The sequence below is a fragment of the Pseudomyrmex gracilis genome, unplaced genomic scaffold (genome assembly GCF_002006095.1).
Source record: "Pseudomyrmex gracilis isolate BER0280 unplaced genomic scaffold, ASM200609v1 scaffold_0, whole genome shotgun sequence".
In the NCBI taxonomy this organism is placed as follows: Eukaryota; Metazoa; Arthropoda; class Insecta; order Hymenoptera; family Formicidae; genus Pseudomyrmex; species Pseudomyrmex gracilis.
The window spans coordinates 3,018,276-3,037,617 of NW_018020584.1; the positions used below are offsets into that span (position 1 = coordinate 3,018,276).

A 19,342-nucleotide genomic window follows, 5' to 3' on the forward strand; every position below is an offset into this window, starting at 1 on the left:
TAGGTTTTGTAGGTTCAAAATAGGAGTAACGTAAAATTTATAGAATTAAAGGTTCAAAAGAGGAGTAAATGAATATAAGTGTCAAAGTAGGTTTAAATAAGTATATTGGTCAGTTAAATAGGTTCAAAGTATCTTCAAAAGTTTGAAAGTAGCATCAAAATTTCGACTCGGGTGGACTGTAGCCGTAACGAGTTCCCACTCCGTATTCTCTCTCGGACTCAAACTTGAACCGCGAAGAAAAGTTACGTCTATTTTCTCCGATCCGAAACCTGTTCGACTCGCAGAAACAGTTCCGGACGCGGATCTAAATTGAAACAAAACACGCGAAATTGTTATACCGTTATTTGTATCTCTGACAAGAAAAAGATGGGTAAACAGAAAGAAAAGTAAAGAACACACACGAGTCAAATGCGGGAGTGGTGAAGCGTAGACATTCGTATCTAAACACAATGGCGAAGATGCCTCGCGATCTTTTCTTTGAGATTATTCTCCGCTCGAGGAAGATGTAAGATTTTGAGAAAAGATGCGATCGTCGAAGTTGTATACATCGTAATAAAACGACAAGAATTAAAAAAAATATTTTCTTCTTCGGAACAAGCGGGAAGAGAAAAAGCCAGCGAGGCTTGTGGTTATTATAAACAGAATTTACGCGAGCTTAGAGCGAACGAAATTTTCATTTTGTTTTCCGAGAAATTTTCCTTTTCTCTCTTCTCTTGGGTGATTTTTTAATCATCAAGCTTCCGCATAATATTTTTAAGGTAGAAGAGCATTTCCCGAGCGAGGCGCACAAACCGCGTTCCGCTCTCATATCTAATTTAGTCGTTTGCGATGAACGCATTCCCGGCACGTACGGCGCGAGATTCTCGCGCACAGGGATGACAAGCGTCGCGCGACGCCCTCCTCGCATCGTATACGTAAACGGAACGTGACGCCGCCTAAGGTATCCACGGCCGATCAATGGCACGGGCCAATTATAATTAGTCGGAGGCATCCGCGCAAGCTCAATCTATGGCTCTTGGTGACTATGTTGACACTCTCAGAAATTTTGGAACTTGATCGAACGTAACAACCGAGAACAAAGAGATATTTTCTCTCGGTTTACATTGTAGAGAGTTCTTGGTTACATCATTCAAAATTATTATATCCTCTACAGATTGAGCGGGAGTTGATTTCTCATAGCAAGGATAAACTCGCGTCAAAAAACGACGAAACAATTACAATAATATACAAACAAACACTTTAGATTTCAAGAATACGAGTGAAAAATATTGTAACACGGCTCTGTAGTGTAATATAAACCTCTCTCTCCCGATACGCATAATATTTCACATTATTCTATTATTTTTTTTCAAATTTAAAAATTGCATATAATTCGCGTAAAATGTAATTGTAGTAAATTATAACGTGTGCAGTTACAATATTTTTGATACGTTTAATAATGCAGAATATTCGTTAAATTACATTTCATATTATTCTATTCGCACTTATAAGAATGAACGAGAAATTAATATGAAATCAGATATTGCGTAATAATAAAGTAATGTATTCTTGTCTGGATAAATAAAAATTTTTTATCGAGGTTTTGACTTATCCGAGAATAACAAAAAAAAAAAACATCACGTGTATCGACACTTACCTGAGGTAGGGATTGCCATATGTCGCGGAAAATCGTGGATCGATCACTGGTGTGGTCTGCGGGGTCGAGGTGCCCAGATTGGCTGAGCTAAGACCGATTTTTTTCGATGACAGAATACCGCCTGACGGTATCCTGCTCAAGGATTCTCGAGAGGCGCTCTGTGTCGTTGGTGGCATGTAGTCGCGAGTATAGTCAACATATGGTACGTAACCGTTATTGTTACTACCATCCTACCAGAACACACGTATAATTCTATTTTTTTTTTTAAATGTCGTAACAAACAAACATGCAAAGAAACACAACAACAAAGATTTATTGAAAAAAATTCAACTTTTTCGTGTGTTTGTTAGAAATATTTTATAATCATTAGAAAGAGATTGATATAAACAACTTACGTTATTTTTCGGCGGGAAGGAGGGTTCGGTGTAATCGGCGCTGTATCGATACCCAGATAACGGGTTCGGCACAGGACCGGCAAGAGCCAAGGCGTTAACACCTCTCGTACTTCCTTCGCCTTCGCTGTCAAGTGCCGTGACACTTTCCGCGTTGCTGACACTAGATCCCGCTCGAATGTCTGCTTTGACATCCGAGAGATTACTGCTCCTGTCGCTCTCTCTGTACCGATCAGCGTTGGAATCGGTCTCTTCTGTATCAATAAAAAAAAAAAAAAAAAAAAATATTGCAAGATGATATATACATATAAACACGTGTCACGAAAGTTCTTTAAAAAAAAAGAAAGAAAACAGAAAGAGAGACGTCTTTATCTTGATAACTATATCTACATATAGCATATTTATATAAAGATAGTAAGTTTATATTCATATGTAGCATATTTGAGTGGAAAACAAAATGCGATATTACTCACGCATATCGGTCTCTTGTGCCTGCGTCGTTCGTGGTCGTGGCTGCTTAATGCGATCGCGACATTGTACAATGAGCATGACAATTATGCCAATAAGAATCACGCAGACAACCAGCCCGGCGATGATCAAGATCAGTTGCCAATCGACTGGAATCAACGCTAAGCGTCACGCCTAGTTAAAATCTCGTTTGCCAGATGAAGAACGATGCGCGCTGCTTATAAAAATATCGCGTCTCAAAACTCTAATCGAGTACGAGTAGCGTCAGAGTTACAATGCTCTTTTCTAAATAATAATTAATGCTTGATGTAAATTTCTTATTTAAATATTTGTGTTTTGTAGATACGTATGTACATCTAGTTTTGTGATCCGTATCGGAAATCAAGAGGCACGGTAGTGCCTCGCGCCAAGTTCACGCGCAATGCAGTCACGTGACTTTACTTTAGTCACGTGTCTTTAAAAACGTGACTAAACGTGATATCTTTTGTCACGAGACAGAATGTATCAAAATATATACTTCAGTTAACCTTTGTTATTTCATGCACGCGTTGTGCAATCTTGTATTTTTATAAATTTTCACTGGGATATTTTTCAAGCGATCGCGGAGAAATAAAGAACTTTTGACTCGAGAAGTCTATAACGTTTGATACAACATTAACGGCAACTCACTTATTGAAGACAATTATTTGATCGCGAACGACGGTTAAAGTAGTTTGCAAATCATTAACCGGAGAGCTGGCTGCGCAAATGAGCTGATCTAAAATCTCTCTGATCTTTTAGAAGCACTAACGGCGACGACAAAGCGTTTTGCTGCGGTCGCATTACTCTTACAAATTGTGATCTTCCAAGGCATTGTTAAGCATATAAAGAGCTTCATCGCGAACAGATTGGAATCACCGGAATTGTTAAAAAGGCATTATACTACACGTTTGAATTTCTCCCGATGTGTTTCTAAGTAAATGGCTCTTAGAAACAAAAACTCGAATGTTTTACGATGAATAAAAAGAAAGAAAAACAAAACTACTTTCAGTCACTGAATAAGCGAAGTATTGAGAAGTACACTTCGCTTATCTGATCTTTAAATATATAGATGCATGAAATATCGACGCGTTTCGGCAGCGTCATCTTCCGAATATATATATATATATATATATATGTATGCCAGTAAGAGGCTCTGGCAGTATTTCAACCGCCTAATCACCCTTAAACTACTTTGCATACTTTCAATCTGTTTGGAGAAGAGAATCGATTTATAATAACTTCCCTCTCCCCCTTTCTCGCTGTCAGATTTCGCCGCAGATCTATCTATAATTCTTTCTACATATAGTCAAATAAATCAAAGAAAAGAGAAATTTGGAAACCAAATGTGTACGCTTGTGTATCTCCACATTTATCTCCGTCTTATTTTCGTTATTAAAGTTTTATTCAATTTAATATCTCAGTTCATTCCCGACAAAAATATTTGAGAGGATTAAAAAAATAGAAAAATATTCGTGTCGAACTACGTACGACCACATTTTACACACGCATCTCTACATAGTCAAACATATTTTCGTCGGCTCTCAATAAACCCGTATATTGTGCGCACGCGTGACGAGCAAACACGACTTCTCCGAATCGTTAATATCATCCGATCGTAAAATTAAGATCCTTTCTTCTTTCATCGCGCTCGTAAAACTGTTCGTTTAGTTTAACGATTATTTGGTGACGTGATGCAAGTTTACGCGATTATTTGTCTGATTATCACCTTCTGATGAAACGTGTGACCGTAAAATGTTGTTGCGACATCATTGTCCTTCAATTGTGAGAACTGGGCAACGCGATCGATGGCTCCGTCTAACTTTTTATCCCAGGAATATTTTACACTCTACTTATATACCTCGCTATTATTAGAAAAGATGACGGCCCGAATCTAAATACGTTGCTCTGAGTGTATAACACATCGCGGTTCTCATAAAACTCGCGAATATCGAATTATTTTCTCGAGTGAAAGTCATGTGAAATTTTTCGCGTTTTGTCACATTTAAATTGATCAAAATATTGCCAAATGCTAAATTGAAACGATGAAGAGTAGAAAAAAATTGAAAAATCACTACGGAAGAACTATGGATTTTTTTACGGAGAATATCTCGTTCTTTACCAAATAGAATTTGCTCTTATCGCGAACTACCGTCAACATCCGAGACATCGTTGCGGATCCTCGGAAGTTTATTAACGCAGATAAGATGCGCGATCGCGCGCGCGCGACAAAGATGAAAATGTACGATAAATAACTTACTGTGCGCCGTCAGCTTGATGATGACGGAATCCGTACCGTAGCTGTTCGTGACGGTGCAGTTGTAATCTCCGAAATATGTCGATACTGGATCCAGCAGGGTGACAGTGCTGACTACCTCGTTGGCCGTGTATTCCTCTTGCACGTAGAACGGCGTATTGTTCAACGTGAAATTGAGCTCGCGACCGGCGAAGCTCCACACCACCGATTCCGCTTTTGGCACGGATATCGCCGTGCACTTAACCTGGGAAGCAAATCGGGGAAAATGGTGGTGGAATAAAAAAATTGCGGTTAAGCGCGAGTGCACCCCTCGCGCTTCCTCACCCTCCTCTCCCCCCCCCATTTGTACTCGTCAACCGGCACCTCTGTCTCTTGTAAAAGTGTTTCAAGTAGTGAAAGAAAGAGAGAGAGAGAGAGAGAGAGAGAAAGAGAGAAAATTTGTGGGAATGGCATTGCACACGATCATAGCGAGCCCGTCCGTGTGTCGGCATATATGGCGTTAGCGAAAACGCTTGGACGAGTTTCGAATGTGAGTTCACCTATATTGAAACCGAGGGAAAAAATTCATACCAATATACTGTCCGCGCAAACACATCTACCTTACACTTTTCTGAATTGAAATGAAAAAAATAAATAAAAGAAACAAGAAGTAAAATTAAAGAATTGAAGAGGAATTATAGTTCGTGTCGTAAAAACAGTGAGTACGTGTTCAATTAAAAAAAAAAAAAAAAAAAAAAAAACTGAAGTCGAACACTTATAACTCAACAATCGGACGCGCGTATCTTTGTATATAGGAACATTTCTCGTTTTCACGCGAGTAAGCTTGTCGAAGCTGCTTAGAAAACGCCCAACATTTGATATATTCAGCTTGATAAATTCCATGGCGTGTTTTCATATCGCGAATAAAGCTAAATTATCTAGAGTAAATTATACTGAGTGCTTCCTGATAACTGCCGCTCGCGACTCAAAAAGATCTTTCCGAGGTGGCGGGGTTGGTTTCGCGCAATAATAATTCATGATACGCGCGCAGGACGGCGGCAGGCACTCAAGAAAATTACGCGCGAGGTCGCGCGTCTCTTTATACGCTCGATAAGCGCGACGACGATCGTCGTGTGTCCGTCGCCGCGTCGTCGTTGCCGCGAGCTATTGATAATACATTTAATCGCTCACCGACGAAGGACACACACCGTCCGTCGGTCGGAAGAACATAGTATACCCAGCAAACAAAATGGTGGCAACATGCCGGTATTATGCAAGCATGCTTTCAAAGCGTGATGTCTCTGTGATTGCCAGATACAAGTTCATCTAGCAAGCATCGCGATGACACGTTACGCTTACCACTCTATGCAAGCTTTGTGCAAGCAGAATATGCGTCAAATTGAAAAGTGTCGACCTCTGTCGTCATTTATCTCATTATTTTTAGCATGTCATGATATCAATTTGCTAGCATACCAACGCGTGGCATCACTGAACAACACTGTACCAATATATTGTTCACATGACATGCTTTCACGGCGTGCTGACACGTGATGTTTGCTGGGTAGTTAACGCACCTTGACCACTCCTTCGTCCGGCACATATTGGATCCTTTGCGACACTATACTCGGCGGGGCGCGAATATAGATGTTGGCGTAACCGGTCAATTCTGAAAAGCCGGGCACGCGGGCCTTGCAGTAGTAACGGCCGGCGGTGTCCGGGCTCACAAAGACGCTTATGTTCGGGCTGGTGGCGACCATGCGCTCCGTGTCCTCGTGGTACCACAGGATCTCCGGCGTTGGATTCCCGTCTACGTCGCATTGCAAGATCTCCGTTGCGCCGAAACGGGTTTCCACGGAGACCGGCGGGTGCCGAAACTGCGGGCCGTCTGAAGAAATTCAATTTTAACCTCCGGGTCAGTTCCGCGAAATGAACTTGCGGAAAAATGTTACTTCCTTATCGCCGTCTATTCCGGGTACGGCTTATTTCGTGAGGAAAAGGAAGGAAGAAGAAAGAAAGAGAGCGAGTACGCGTTTCCGCTCTATTTTATATCATTACGAGATTTTCACCTTTAATATACCGACGGCTTTTTCAAAGTGTGCTCTACGATAAGGCGAAATTTTCTCTTACCTCCGGGGGTCTCGGAAACAGAGCCAGCACGCGCGCACGGGCACATGCTCTATTTTATATCTTTACGCGATTTTACCTCTAATCTGCGGACAATGCGCCTTGGGCGACGCTTTTGAGCAGCAAAACTAGAAATTTATTTTTTCAGACGCGTCAACGAAATTAACGCTGTAACATTTTTACGTGAATTTTTGTACGATGTTTTTAGAGATAGAAAAAAAAAAACCGAGTAAGCGATATTGAAATCTTATTCTCTCAGATAAGAAGTGCGAGAAATTAAGTTTGACACTTACATCTTATGTCCAAGGTTTGGCTCTCCTCGCTTTTACCGACGTCATTGGAAACTTCACACTTTACAGTTGCGTCGTGCAGATCGCGCGTGGCGTTGTGGAGAATCATCTCGGTGGTGTAATCTCCGATTAACTTTTTCTTGTTAATAAACCACCTAAAAAGGAAGAGACAATTTTCTTTTTCGCGCGACAACTCGAAATATTTGCGAACGCAATAATAAGCCATTTTAGTAATGGGCCAAAAATTCACAGATTATCAGACATTTTCCCGCACACAACTCGCATTTTCCTCTACTATTATTCCTGTAACTTTTTTAGCGTCGCCTTTTCCCTATCTCTCTCTCCGGATCAATACGACTTTTTAATGGTCGCACGTTGCAGCCGTACGATTATATTTCTGCGACTTGGTGTTGAAATAAGAACTTCTTTTGCTCCGAATCTGCTATGTCGACAGAATATATTCAAATTGATATCATGAAATTTAAATGATATTTGATTTATGTCTTTAATTGCTACACGTGTATGTACTTCATAAAACTTTAATTATAGACTATTTCTAAGCGTATGCCACTTTTTAATAGATTGTAAAATTTGATTAAGGTTAATAAGAAGTTAAATTTTTTAAATGATATTTTAGTGAACGTAACCGCTTCGAATTTCGATGTTAACACGCTCCTTTTGTCGGGGGAATTGGAAAATGATTAAAGTGTTTCGTTACACATTTTCCAATTCCCCTGACAGAAAACGAGTGCGATACTATCGAAACTCGAAACGGTCAGGCTCATTAGAATTTTATTATTTTTTAAATTTCATTTTTATATAACACGATTTTTACAATCTGTTATTAAAAGCGCTAAAAGTAGTTCGGTATGTATTTATACTTCAAAAGTCGATTTAGTAGACTCGATCGAAAGAAGAATACCCGCCCGTGAATTTTGTAACGTTAGTTTAAAGACATTCTGTGCTTTTGTGACGTTTTCTTAACCGCGAAGTGCCTCTCGCCACTCGACTTTTGCCAGCCGAGGCGTCCTCTCGAAGGATCCGAGCGATTTATCTCGAGCATCGTTTGGCCGCACAATCGACGAAAAGAGCCTCGGCGTCGTCGTTTCGAATGGTAATAAACGGGCGAGGGCAGACTGCGCTTTTCACCGTGGCGAAACGGCCTTCGCGTACAATCAGCGGAAGAGAATAAAGAGAGAGAGAGAGAGAGAGAGAGAGAGAGAGAGAGAGAGAGAGAGAGAGAGAGAGAAAGAGAGAGAAAGGAAGAGAGACAGAAAATCGAGAGAGACCCGAATCGAACTGGGACGACTTACCGGGTGCTCGTGTGTCTTCTAAGAGAGAGAGACCGTGTACTGTGTGCACCACCGCCACCAAATTCCCCCTCCCCCCCTCTTCACTGGTTCACTTCCACTTCTCTTCTCGCGTTGCGATCGATTTTATCGGGGCCGTCCGACAGACAATTTAGCTCGCAAAGATGCCGGGAAAAACGCGGTGCAGCGTACATTCGCGCGAGCACCGTGCCATAACGACTCGATAAACATTGAGGTGTCTCTAGGTCATCTCTCGTATCTTCCGCTAAAGATCAACTCTCTTCCGCGCGTACTTCTCTCTACCGGGTGTTCGAGCAAGAACAATACGCAATTCGAACACCACTAATCGGAAGACATCTCGAGTTGAACAAAACAATTTTCTACTCCGAAAAAAATTTTGTCACATTCCGCTTAATATATATATATTTTTTTAAATTGTCAAAAGTTTTTTGTGCATACGCCCGCAAAATTGCACAATTCTCAACGAGTTAACTTATATATCCAATTCTTTTTTTCTATCTTTACGAAAACGTTTTTCTTGAAAAAATGTTTTTGCTCATTCAAAAACTGTACAATATACTTTATGACGATTTACAAGCGCATTTGTTAACTCAACGCGCGTGTAAAGGCAAACGGAAATCGCGTCATCGGTTTCTCTCTTGTTGTCTCAGTTTACTCTCGCGTTCGAATCACTTTTACAAACGGGACGACGAGTGTAAAAGCTACAAGAGCTACGGAAGCTACAAAAAGCTGTTAAAACGCCTGGCAACTAACGTTCGTTATCGTCACTACAATGCGGCTGCTCTTTACTCGGTTCTCCGTCTATCCTATTATCCGTGAATCGCCATAAGCTGGTCAAGTTTCTTTTTTTTTTTTTTCCAGCTTCAACACACATAGTACGCCTGGAGCAAGAACGGCCACGACTACACAGTAAAAAATCGTGCGTCAAAATGTAGAACTTTTCTTGTGTTACGACGTTTTGATTATTACTTCAATGTAAAATTAACATAATACTGATATGTTATTATTTTTTTAATCTTTTCACGTGTTAAATTTATGTTAACTTCACAAATTAACANACAAATATAAATGTAAAGTATTGTGTCAATTATTTAACTTTACTAGTTTGTCAATAAGTGACTCACAACGAATAAGTTGTTTTAACTTACAATTTAGAGTGGACCTCCTGGGACATGCAAAAAATGTTAAAATTAACATTTTTTTTTTTACTGTGTAAAACAACTCGATTTTGAGCTTTTGTATCCGTGTAAAAGCTTTTTGTTCGGTTTATGTTTAGGAAAAACGTCGCAACTTTAAATCCCTGTCCGCAACAGAAAATTTACCGAAAAGAAATCGTTGCTTTTGACTTTAATTGTGTCAAATTAATTTGCAAAAAACACACACGATGAAACTCTTAACGTGGCACGCACACGCGTGAAATTGTTGCAAGAGTTTACGTTGCCCCATCATTTATTTATTTTCGTCACAAAAACAGTTTACTTTCAAAGTTAGAGACCGAGATGTTTTTTTTTTCCAGATGTGAAACGCGCGCGCAGTTTTCTCAAGAGTCGGCAATTTTGGACGAGCCGCCCGATTTAATCTCGAGCGCGCGACGATCCGATAATCTCGTAAATTAATACGGCGCGTCATCGGACAGACGGTTCTTTTTTTTTTTCCCCCGACGGGGACGTTGCGTAACGAATAATTTAAAAGCAATCAAAGCGGGTCCGCTAGGTGAAACCCGCAAACGCGCGCGCGCTCCCCAGGTTAACACGTTGCGCGCGCAACGCCGTCCTGAATTTGACATTGTCCTCTTTGTAGAGGCAGGATATCGATCATCCGCCTTCTCTTTGTCGCTCGCAGCCAATGTACGAACAACGCGACTCACGTTTTGCTTACGCGCTCTCGCGCGCGCGCTTGCTGCATGCGCTGACGGCGTCGTTCACCTGTAGCGACGTTACCGAGCAAACTATCGATATTTTGGAAACTTTAAGTAGCTTAGGGTTCTCTCGTTGGAGACGAACAGATAGCTTAAAGAGAGAAAAGCTGATATGAGAGTCTCTGATATCTGATGTTATTGTTAAATAATTATAATCGTATCTTATACACTTCCTATAAGTACGGAGAAGTTTCGGTTTAGCTTGAGAGATCACATTTTCAAGCAAATATAAGAAGAAAGAAAAATAGAGAGAAGAAAAATAGAAGAGTTTATAGTTTGAATGAGAAACTAAACATTTTTGATAAACAATTGAATAATTTTTAACACGTAAAAAAATTGATTCAACATCATTTGTGGATTAATAATAATGTATTAATAATGTTATCTTGTGCGTTATTGTGTGCGGGCTATTTTCCTTGCTATATATTAATTATTATATAACTATAGAGCAATTATTAAGTAGCTATATTGAAACGTGACCCCTAGTCTATATTGACCTTATCGAACAACGTGAACGATCCAATTCAAAGTATAGCCACCGTAAACTGTTGAAGTTTACTTCGTTTTCATTAAATAATGATTGCCTTGTAAAGTATACGAGCTTTATGTACTATTTTACGTCAAGGTAATCTTTCAAAACTTGTTTTTACGTGCGCGTGTAAAGAGATAGTTCTTTAATTACTCTAAAACATTATCTCGCTTTTATATACAAGTCAATTGGATCTCTCCACGTGTCAGCGAGCAATTGCGTGTGTTGTCGATGTTTCATTCTCTTCACTCACCTGTACTCCACGTCAGGCGGATTGGCCTCGGCGCTACATTTGAACCTGAGTTCCGAGCCTTCGACGATGCGATCGATCTTCGAGAGGGACACCTTCGGTGCGTATCGCACCTGAAAACAAAACGCGTAAATCGAATTTTCCGTCTTTTCCCCCCTGTTTCTTTTTTTTTTTTTTTTTTTTTTTTTGCCTATATGTTCTATCACACAGAAATCGAATACGGTCCATTTGATATTACCGTCATGCTCTTATCCCGAGTGTACTACTCGTGCGTAGTACGGAATAATAATGGTGCATATCCATTACCACGCGCGTTTTGAAAGTTTCGAAGCGTTCGTTATATATTTCACAGAGAAATACGAGATATTTCGTAATATATCTGTCAAACTCGATACACACTTTTTTTTTTGGAATTAAGTAAAATTTCAATTTTCACAATTTGTATTTCTCTCTTTTAGAGAGACACTCTTATATTTACACATCTATACGCGTCTCATTTAAAACGCAAGCTTTATCGAGGGTGATTTTTCGACAATCAGACGACATTTTGATTAAATGTCCCATCCAAAGCAGATCACGAAAAAGCAATCGGAAAAGTGATCATATTTCGACGACGATATTTTTAATAGAAAAAAAACCGACTTTAAATTAAACCGAAAGAGCTTGTAGACTAAAAAAAAAAAAAAGTAATAAAAGTGAGACTTCGTATTGAGACTATATATAGGGTTATTTTATCGAGGCGTGCGCGGGTGATAAAGAAAAAAAATTGGTCGTGGAAATACGAGGTCACATCTCGCTCGAACTCGCTTGCGTAAGAATTGCTTCCAATTAGGGCGATATTAACGTCGAACTTATATTAGCAGTCGTGAAAAGCACCGAGACAATATATCCAGTGTGGCGTAAAAGAGTTAAGTAATAACTCGTGAGAAAATTTTCTGCAGGTCGGCGCGGCACGTTATGTTCATAATATCGCGCCGACCGTCGTCGTCGTCACAAATTCGAACGTTCTGCCAGGCAAAATCTCTGCGAGTTCGCTTCGTTGCCCTTTCCACGGAACTATTTGTTCCCTTTTGCCACTTCGGATAATGGAGTCTACGTCTCTGAAGAAAAGAGGGCGGAAGTAGTACCCGGAGAGCGCGCCAAAGTACTCGCGCGCTCGCAGCACGAAAGTTGCGCCAACGGATGGCGATTACCGCGCGCGCTAACCGCTTCTCAAGACACGACGTTAATTATTATACGTCGCCTCGTTACCCTCGTTACCCCGCCACCTTCCCCTTTGCCAGCTACGCTTTCGTGCGACTCGCGTTAATTTCTTCCTCCGGTCAGCGAGTAAAAAGAGCGGGCGCGCGCGCGTAAAAGGCAGTGATTTTATTTCTCTTTAAGCGAGATTTCTATCTTCCCCCGTCTTTTTTCATTTCGTTTCATTTTCCTCTGATTTTTCGCTGTACGCCGCGCGCGCGCGCCGGTCTCGATGACATTACTTTTTCTCAATGTATTATCGTCTACATCTCTGATACATTGTATAATTAGCTCAAGGGAAACTCTGTGCTAAAGTACGTATCTGTGTAAGTCTCCGGGTTGGTTGTTAATTAGTAGTCTAATTGCTGGCATCACGTACCTCGACGCGAATTTTGGCGTTTTGCGGCGTACGATCCGCGGCGTTTTGACTTTGGCACGTGAACGTAGTGTTGTCGTGATCCTTCCGTGGCATAACTCGCAGGACGGACCTCACCGTGTACAGAGGACCGTTATCGTACAGCTCCTTCGTGGTTTTGATGCCACGATGTAGCACGTTGCCCAGTCCATCGATCCACGTGATCTGCAAGAAACGTTACAGTTAAAAATAGCGTCGCTCGAGAAAACACCCGCGCAAGGGAATTGACCCGTGACCGGAATCCCTATGCTTTTATTACCATAATGGTGCCCTCGTGGACCTTAAAAACTTGTAGCTTTTTTTCTTCACAACAGTTCGGGCTCCACGTTTTTTTAAAAAATTATTACGGTAAATTATAATTCAGATACATTGTTGTGTGTATATATCGAAACTTTTAAATATTTTTACGCGAAGTAATGAATGAATCGGACTTTTCTTCCAAATTTTGTGCCAAGTTGAAAAATTTTATTGCTTCGCACGCATACATCGTGTGTAAGCAACACACGAAATAGCATTTGTTTCCGTATTATAGCGTAAGTTTCCGTAGCGCTTAATTATTATCATATATATTTGTCCGAAATTTTCGTATGGATTCTGTTTGCGAAGAAAAATCGATAATTGCAAAATTTGTTAGGCAAAATATGATTCGCGCGATCAATTAATAATGAAGTTGCGAGTGAACGAATTTCCGTGCATAATGCCGTAACATGATTGTTCTGCCGGGCCTGTTCAAACACAATCGCGCGCTGGCGTTCACTCGCACGCACGCGCATGTGCGTGCGTGTCGCGGAAATCAAGCTTATCGGTTCTAATTAGACACCTCATGCGAGAGTTCCTGCTGTTTGTTATCGATATGAGATCTCCGGGCTGCAAGTGCCGCAGCGTCCTTCCGCGTTAGGGATCAACTGCAATAATCGTATTTCCACATACTAGTGCCGCTATGCTGATTAGAATTCAACGATACCGTATCACGATTCATTCACTCTTCGCACGGTTTTTTGTTTTTCTATTGTTTTTTTTTTGTTTTTTTTTTATTTTTTTATTTTTTTACAGTGTGTATTAACAATTTGTCAATTTCACTCCCGAGCGGATATCAGAAGAAAACGCTTTGCGTTTCGTGATTGTTTCGATAAGTTTGTTTTTTTTCTTCACCTGCTATATTTTATATTTGTTAAATAAGAATCACGATATGTTAATATTTGCTCTGTAGTTTTTTTATTTCTGTTGTACGCTACACGTAAGATACGAAGCTATAGCTGTGTTGCAATGCCTGATTAGAATATTCAGGATATCTATCAAACGTGAGTAATAAATTTTGCGATCTGTCTTAAACGCCTAAAATATCGTTCTAAGTTCGTGTGTAATATGTTACACACGTGTAATATATTACACACTTTTGGTTATCAATTTTCCAATGTATAAGATCAAAACTCTGATAACAACAGTTTGTATCGTACAAACTGTGTTCAAGAGTATGCGATACTATTGCTATCACACGATGGACGATGTTGTTACAAAGTTGTGGCACGTAAATATACATATAAATATACATATCTCAAAGTTCAAAATATGACATAACCCGTACGATCTGATGTGTTGTATCAAACACAGAGATACTTTCAACGCTCGAACAAAAATTCGCTTTGATTCAGACCAGTTTGCTTTCTTCTCTCGGCAATCAGCTCGGATACACTTTTTGTTGACACCTTTCCGTGAAGCGGGTTCGTTTAGCCGCTTTTCTAATTGCCGCCCTCCGCAGGAAATCGATCTCGTCCGCTCTAATTAGAAGTTCTGCGGTCCCGCGATGCAGTACCATTTACTATTGTGTCACGAGTGCGAATAAAAATTACCACGCAAACTACATCCGCCTAAAAGAGCGAAGAACAAAGATCGGAGAGCGCACCTTTTTATACCTCTCTCTTATAATTTTCCGGCAGCGAGATATGCAAGTTTCATAAAACACATACACACTAGCGCGCGCGCGCGCACCACACACACATCTGCACAATGCACCTAACCCGGAATGTACTATTATTTTTTATGTTAACTCTGTCATTCTGCGAGAGAAAAAATATTGTAAATGTGTTGCTGAAATATAAAACCGGGTGTACTAACCGTACGGATTAAACGCCATGTATATAATACATATGGTAAAAAGCATTCACGGCTATAATGATACGCCGTAAAAAAATATTCATCGCACAGTCACGATCGTGACGCTCTAAGAGATCCAGTTTTTATTGTTTAAATCTTCGTTTTATATTGTCCAATAAATACGCCTCTAGAACTGATCTCTATCAAAAAAAAAAAAAAAAAAAAAAAAAAAACACGTGCTGTTTCGTGTTTAATCATTCAGTGTGTTCCCAGTTCTTTTTTCTCTTTTACGTTGGCATGGTTTTCATCAAAGCATGCATTCTGCATTTTCTGCTTTGCAGCAATGGAAATACGCGCGGTTAGATGCCCTCTGGACTAAAGATTTCGAGACGCGCGAGCGCGCGAGTCCAGCTTTATTACGAAGCGTATTGAGAATCGTATCAGGATATCCCGTAGCGGTTTTCTCTGGTAAGATGAATAGATTCACAACTAATAATTTCCCGTGGGCATCCACGCGCTCCCACCCCAACACCGCCGCTCTGGACCACTCGCGCGATGGACAATAGCTCTGAAAGTGGAGTTACGGGATGTAGAATAAGCGACGCAGCGAGGCGGAGAGAAAACGCTAGTAGTTATAGTGATGGAGCGTGCGCAAAGGAGGAGAGGAGAGAGAGAGAGAGAGTGGAGAAGGTGTTGAAGAAAGGTGGAGGGTAGAGGGACGGGAATTGCGCGAGTAAATGCCCTATCCCGTTGTTGGAGCTGTTTAATTACTAGTTATCAGTTGAAAGGCAAACGGGGAGGCGCGCAGGAGAGGAGTCGAGGAAAGAAGAAGAGAGAAGCAAAATCGGATTATGGCGAGAGCTGCGAAGCATTCGACTGTGGTGACTCTGAATTTCTAGCAGAATTGCACCATCTCTCTCTCCTCTTCTCTTCTCACTCTATCTCTCTCTCTCCCGCTTTCTCTTTCTCTTCCGTACGATTCACCTAATGAAGGCCGATAAGACTGCTATAGATTCAGCAATATCGGCGGAGCTTAGACGGAGCGGCCAACCGAGCGTCTCTCCAAGAGAACGAGAGACGGGGCTTGTACATTAAGTCGTAAAATCGAGGAGATCTGCATTTATTAAATATTTCCTTCGATTTTATTTCTCGCGCGCGCGTAGATTCTCGGAATTTTTCAAGTCGAATCAATCAAGGCAATCACAATAAATGGTTGTTGCTCGCATGTGTATATAGATATATATTTTGTACGTTTTGTTTGCCATCCTCTCTCCATTTCAACGCACTTATATCAACGTACAATAGTATCTATAAATACAACAAGTGCAATAATATGGTAATATAAAAGCAATATTAAAATCTCATCTTAAGGGAACTTGCGGTATTTTGCGAGGGGAATTTCCGCCGCAATGCGATAGAAAGTTGCCGGAACTTCAGAAAGTTGCCGAGAAGGTGTGAGAAAGAGAGAGAGAGATAGAGAAAGAGATAAGGGAGAGAAAGAGAAAAGAGAGACGGTATCAGAGTGAAAGTGTAACGGAACACAATGATTTAGACAATTGTGTGAGAATTCGCGGCGAATAGACGTCACGTGTTTGGGAACAATTATTAAACGCTGCTTAATATTAATTTCGAGATTATGCGCGGTGAGAAGAGATGACTTTGTAGTTACTCGAGACTTCGTGGGAAATTATTTCGGAAAATCCTCGTGTTTTATTCATCTCCTGTAAACTCCTCGATACGCGCGAAGCGCAGCAAAAAAAGAATGCAAAGTAAAAAGAGCAAGCGAGAATTTTAAGAGTGCAGTCTACCGAATATTTAATTAACTTGTTCGATGCCACTTTTCCGTTTTGACATTTAAGAATAATGTTTTTATATTGCTGTCTTTCACACATCAATTAGTTAGAGGAAAGGTCGACACTTTATTTATTTATTTTTTTTCACACAGAGTTTACTCTTTCTCTTATTTCTAATTAATCACATAAACGAATTAGATTTTAGCAACAACAGTATATTATCTATATTCAATTTTTGTTTAAATAAATGTATTAAATGATTTAAGTTAAATAATAAAAATTTTTTTTCGTCGACGCTAAGTGAATAATCGCTTCGAAACTTTGGTTTTTATAAATGTAAAATTTTCAGCGGAAAGTACGTGTGCAGTTCAATAACACGCGTTTATTAACTCACCGACGAATATTGCAAAAAATTTCCAACGACAAATATAACGAGAGCGAATAAAAAATCAAATATAAACATGCTGCATGCTGGTGTAACGACAGATCGTTTGTCGCCTATATCAGTTCATAAACTATAGCACAGATTTCCGCGAACAAATATATATTATCAAACAGTTTTGTATTTGCACAATGGATATTTAGTGTTGATTTTTTTTTTTGGCGTTTGCCAAATGTTTGTTTAAAACGCTACTCGAAGTAAGTCTGACGTTGAAATATTCAAGACAAAAAATTTTCATTTACAATTTTTGAAATTTATTATTTTGCGACTTTTATCATTTTTATATCTCTTTGATATCCTCGCTATTTTATTTTTTTGTTCTGTGATAATGTTACACGCGATAAGTGAAAAAAAAAAATTTCACGATGAAACCGCACGAACTTCACGCACGATATCGCGTGATTAGCCCTCTCCATTCTTTTTTCCCTTGCAATAGCGCTTTCACTGATCCAACAATGCATCGGAATTTTGCGAGTAGCTTTCGCTCCATTTTTTTTGTTCCGCGAGCGGATAACGTTGAGTCACGTCATTGATCGATTATAAGGTAGCCCATTGTTTGATTGAACCGAGATGGACGTAGTTACAACGTAATTCAAAAATTTACGAATATACTGTCTGTCGAAAATTGAATTTAATTGTACTTCAAACGTCAGCACTTATAAAAACAAAGACATATGTAGCTCAAGATGAATTTTGAATATGCACCAATGATTAATTTGATTACATGTATGATTTACATATTTATATTTTATGTATGTGATATGTATATAAATTACAAACTTACTTTTTACTATTGTATAACATTAACACACGTGTCTTTGTTTTTTACAGAACAATCGAAATATCGATGAAAATGTCAATGGGCAATAATAACTATTAGAACAGTTGAAATTCGTATGTTGAGCACGGTCTATTTCCATGATAATAATATTTGTAACGTTGGAGAATATCGATTTAATTAATGGGAGATGCGCAAATGTGACTTCATAATAATGAATAATGCGCAAAAATTAAGCTCTCATAAAATTATGTTTCTCGCTGATTTACGCGATTATAATGTATTAAATACTACGAACTACAGTTTTAAGAAGACTGTGTGAAATCGACAACATATAATATCAGTATAAAAAAAAGTAATATAATAAAGGTTATTATACGTGCACATATGTATTCTAGTAATTATTACTGTTTTATAGCAGCGTTACATTTTGGTCTTTTAAGTGCTCCATCCAAATTATGCCAGTTCCATGCGAGATTTTACTGGCCAATATTTCATATTCCGACTCGCCGTTCCAAATCACCTCCAATGAGATTTAATGTATTCTTTTTTTTTGTGCGCCGCTAAAACACATTCAAAATGAATATTTTTTCGTGTTTAAATATTCCGCGATCATTACTTTCGCGTCGATTTCCCGGTCGCGCCATTAATCATGGATTTGCATAATTTTAATTAAAAAGCACGCGTTCACGAGCGATCGAGAAACAAATTTCATTAAATTCTTCGCCGTTCGCTGATTAACTAGCTGCTCGTGCTAGGTTGGATATACATTAGCAACACTAACGCCGTCGAGATTCATATTTATCGGAGAGTAAAAATCGTGCCGGACAGCTTACTTTCGTCCTTAGAGTATATTTGTGCACTTATTAAAATGTATTAGACATTTCGTAATAAATGGCTTGTTCGCGATAATAAATTATCTCGCTTATTCATTTTACAAATAAAAAGATATTACTGGAAGTTTACGCAAACAGATGGAGATTTTCCCATTGATAATACAGATAAATTTTATAGTTTTATGGTGTTGTTTCAGACAGTATTTTCGTTTAGTAGGAAAAATATAATTCCTGAGATTTTATTACTGAGATATATATTTTGCGCGCACGTCCCGAGTCTCGCGTTTCAATTGCTCGCGCCTCACTGATTTAATGATTCCACGATGTGTAGTGTGGTTTGAGTAGCACATCGACTTCAAAAATATCAGGAAAAGTGGATCAATAAATAGATTTGAAATATCGCGAGTATATATATATACAGGGTGTCCCAGAATTGCCGTACAATCTCTCGTAGGCAGGTAGAAGGAGTAAAACTGAGTCGAAAAGTCCTGAACCATTTTTTTCTATTATTTATAATAAAGGAGTAATTATTGAGTAAATCAGGCCAATTAGC

At 39.5% G+C, this 19,342-nt stretch overlaps 1 protein-coding gene across 1 annotated transcript in view; it reads right to left on the reverse strand.

Moving 5' to 3' along the window:
* Positions 1 to 19,342, reverse strand: part of LOC109855445 (irregular chiasm C-roughest protein-like) — a 142,198-nt gene that overhangs the window by 4,651 nt on the left and 118,205 nt on the right. The window contains exons 5-12 of the mRNA XM_020429748.1: positions 12,811 to 13,011; positions 11,196 to 11,305; positions 7,168 to 7,319; positions 6,325 to 6,635; positions 4,775 to 5,015; positions 2,502 to 2,657; positions 2,032 to 2,282; positions 1,637 to 1,866 (exon numbers count right to left, since the gene is read on the reverse strand). Coding sequence (XP_020285337.1) covers positions 1,637 to 1,866; positions 2,032 to 2,282; positions 2,502 to 2,657; positions 4,775 to 5,015; positions 6,325 to 6,635; positions 7,168 to 7,319; positions 11,196 to 11,305; positions 12,811 to 13,011 — 1,652 coding nt within the window. The remainder of the gene's footprint in view (positions 1 to 1,636; positions 1,867 to 2,031; positions 2,283 to 2,501; positions 2,658 to 4,774; positions 5,016 to 6,324; positions 6,636 to 7,167; positions 7,320 to 11,195; positions 11,306 to 12,810; positions 13,012 to 19,342) is intronic.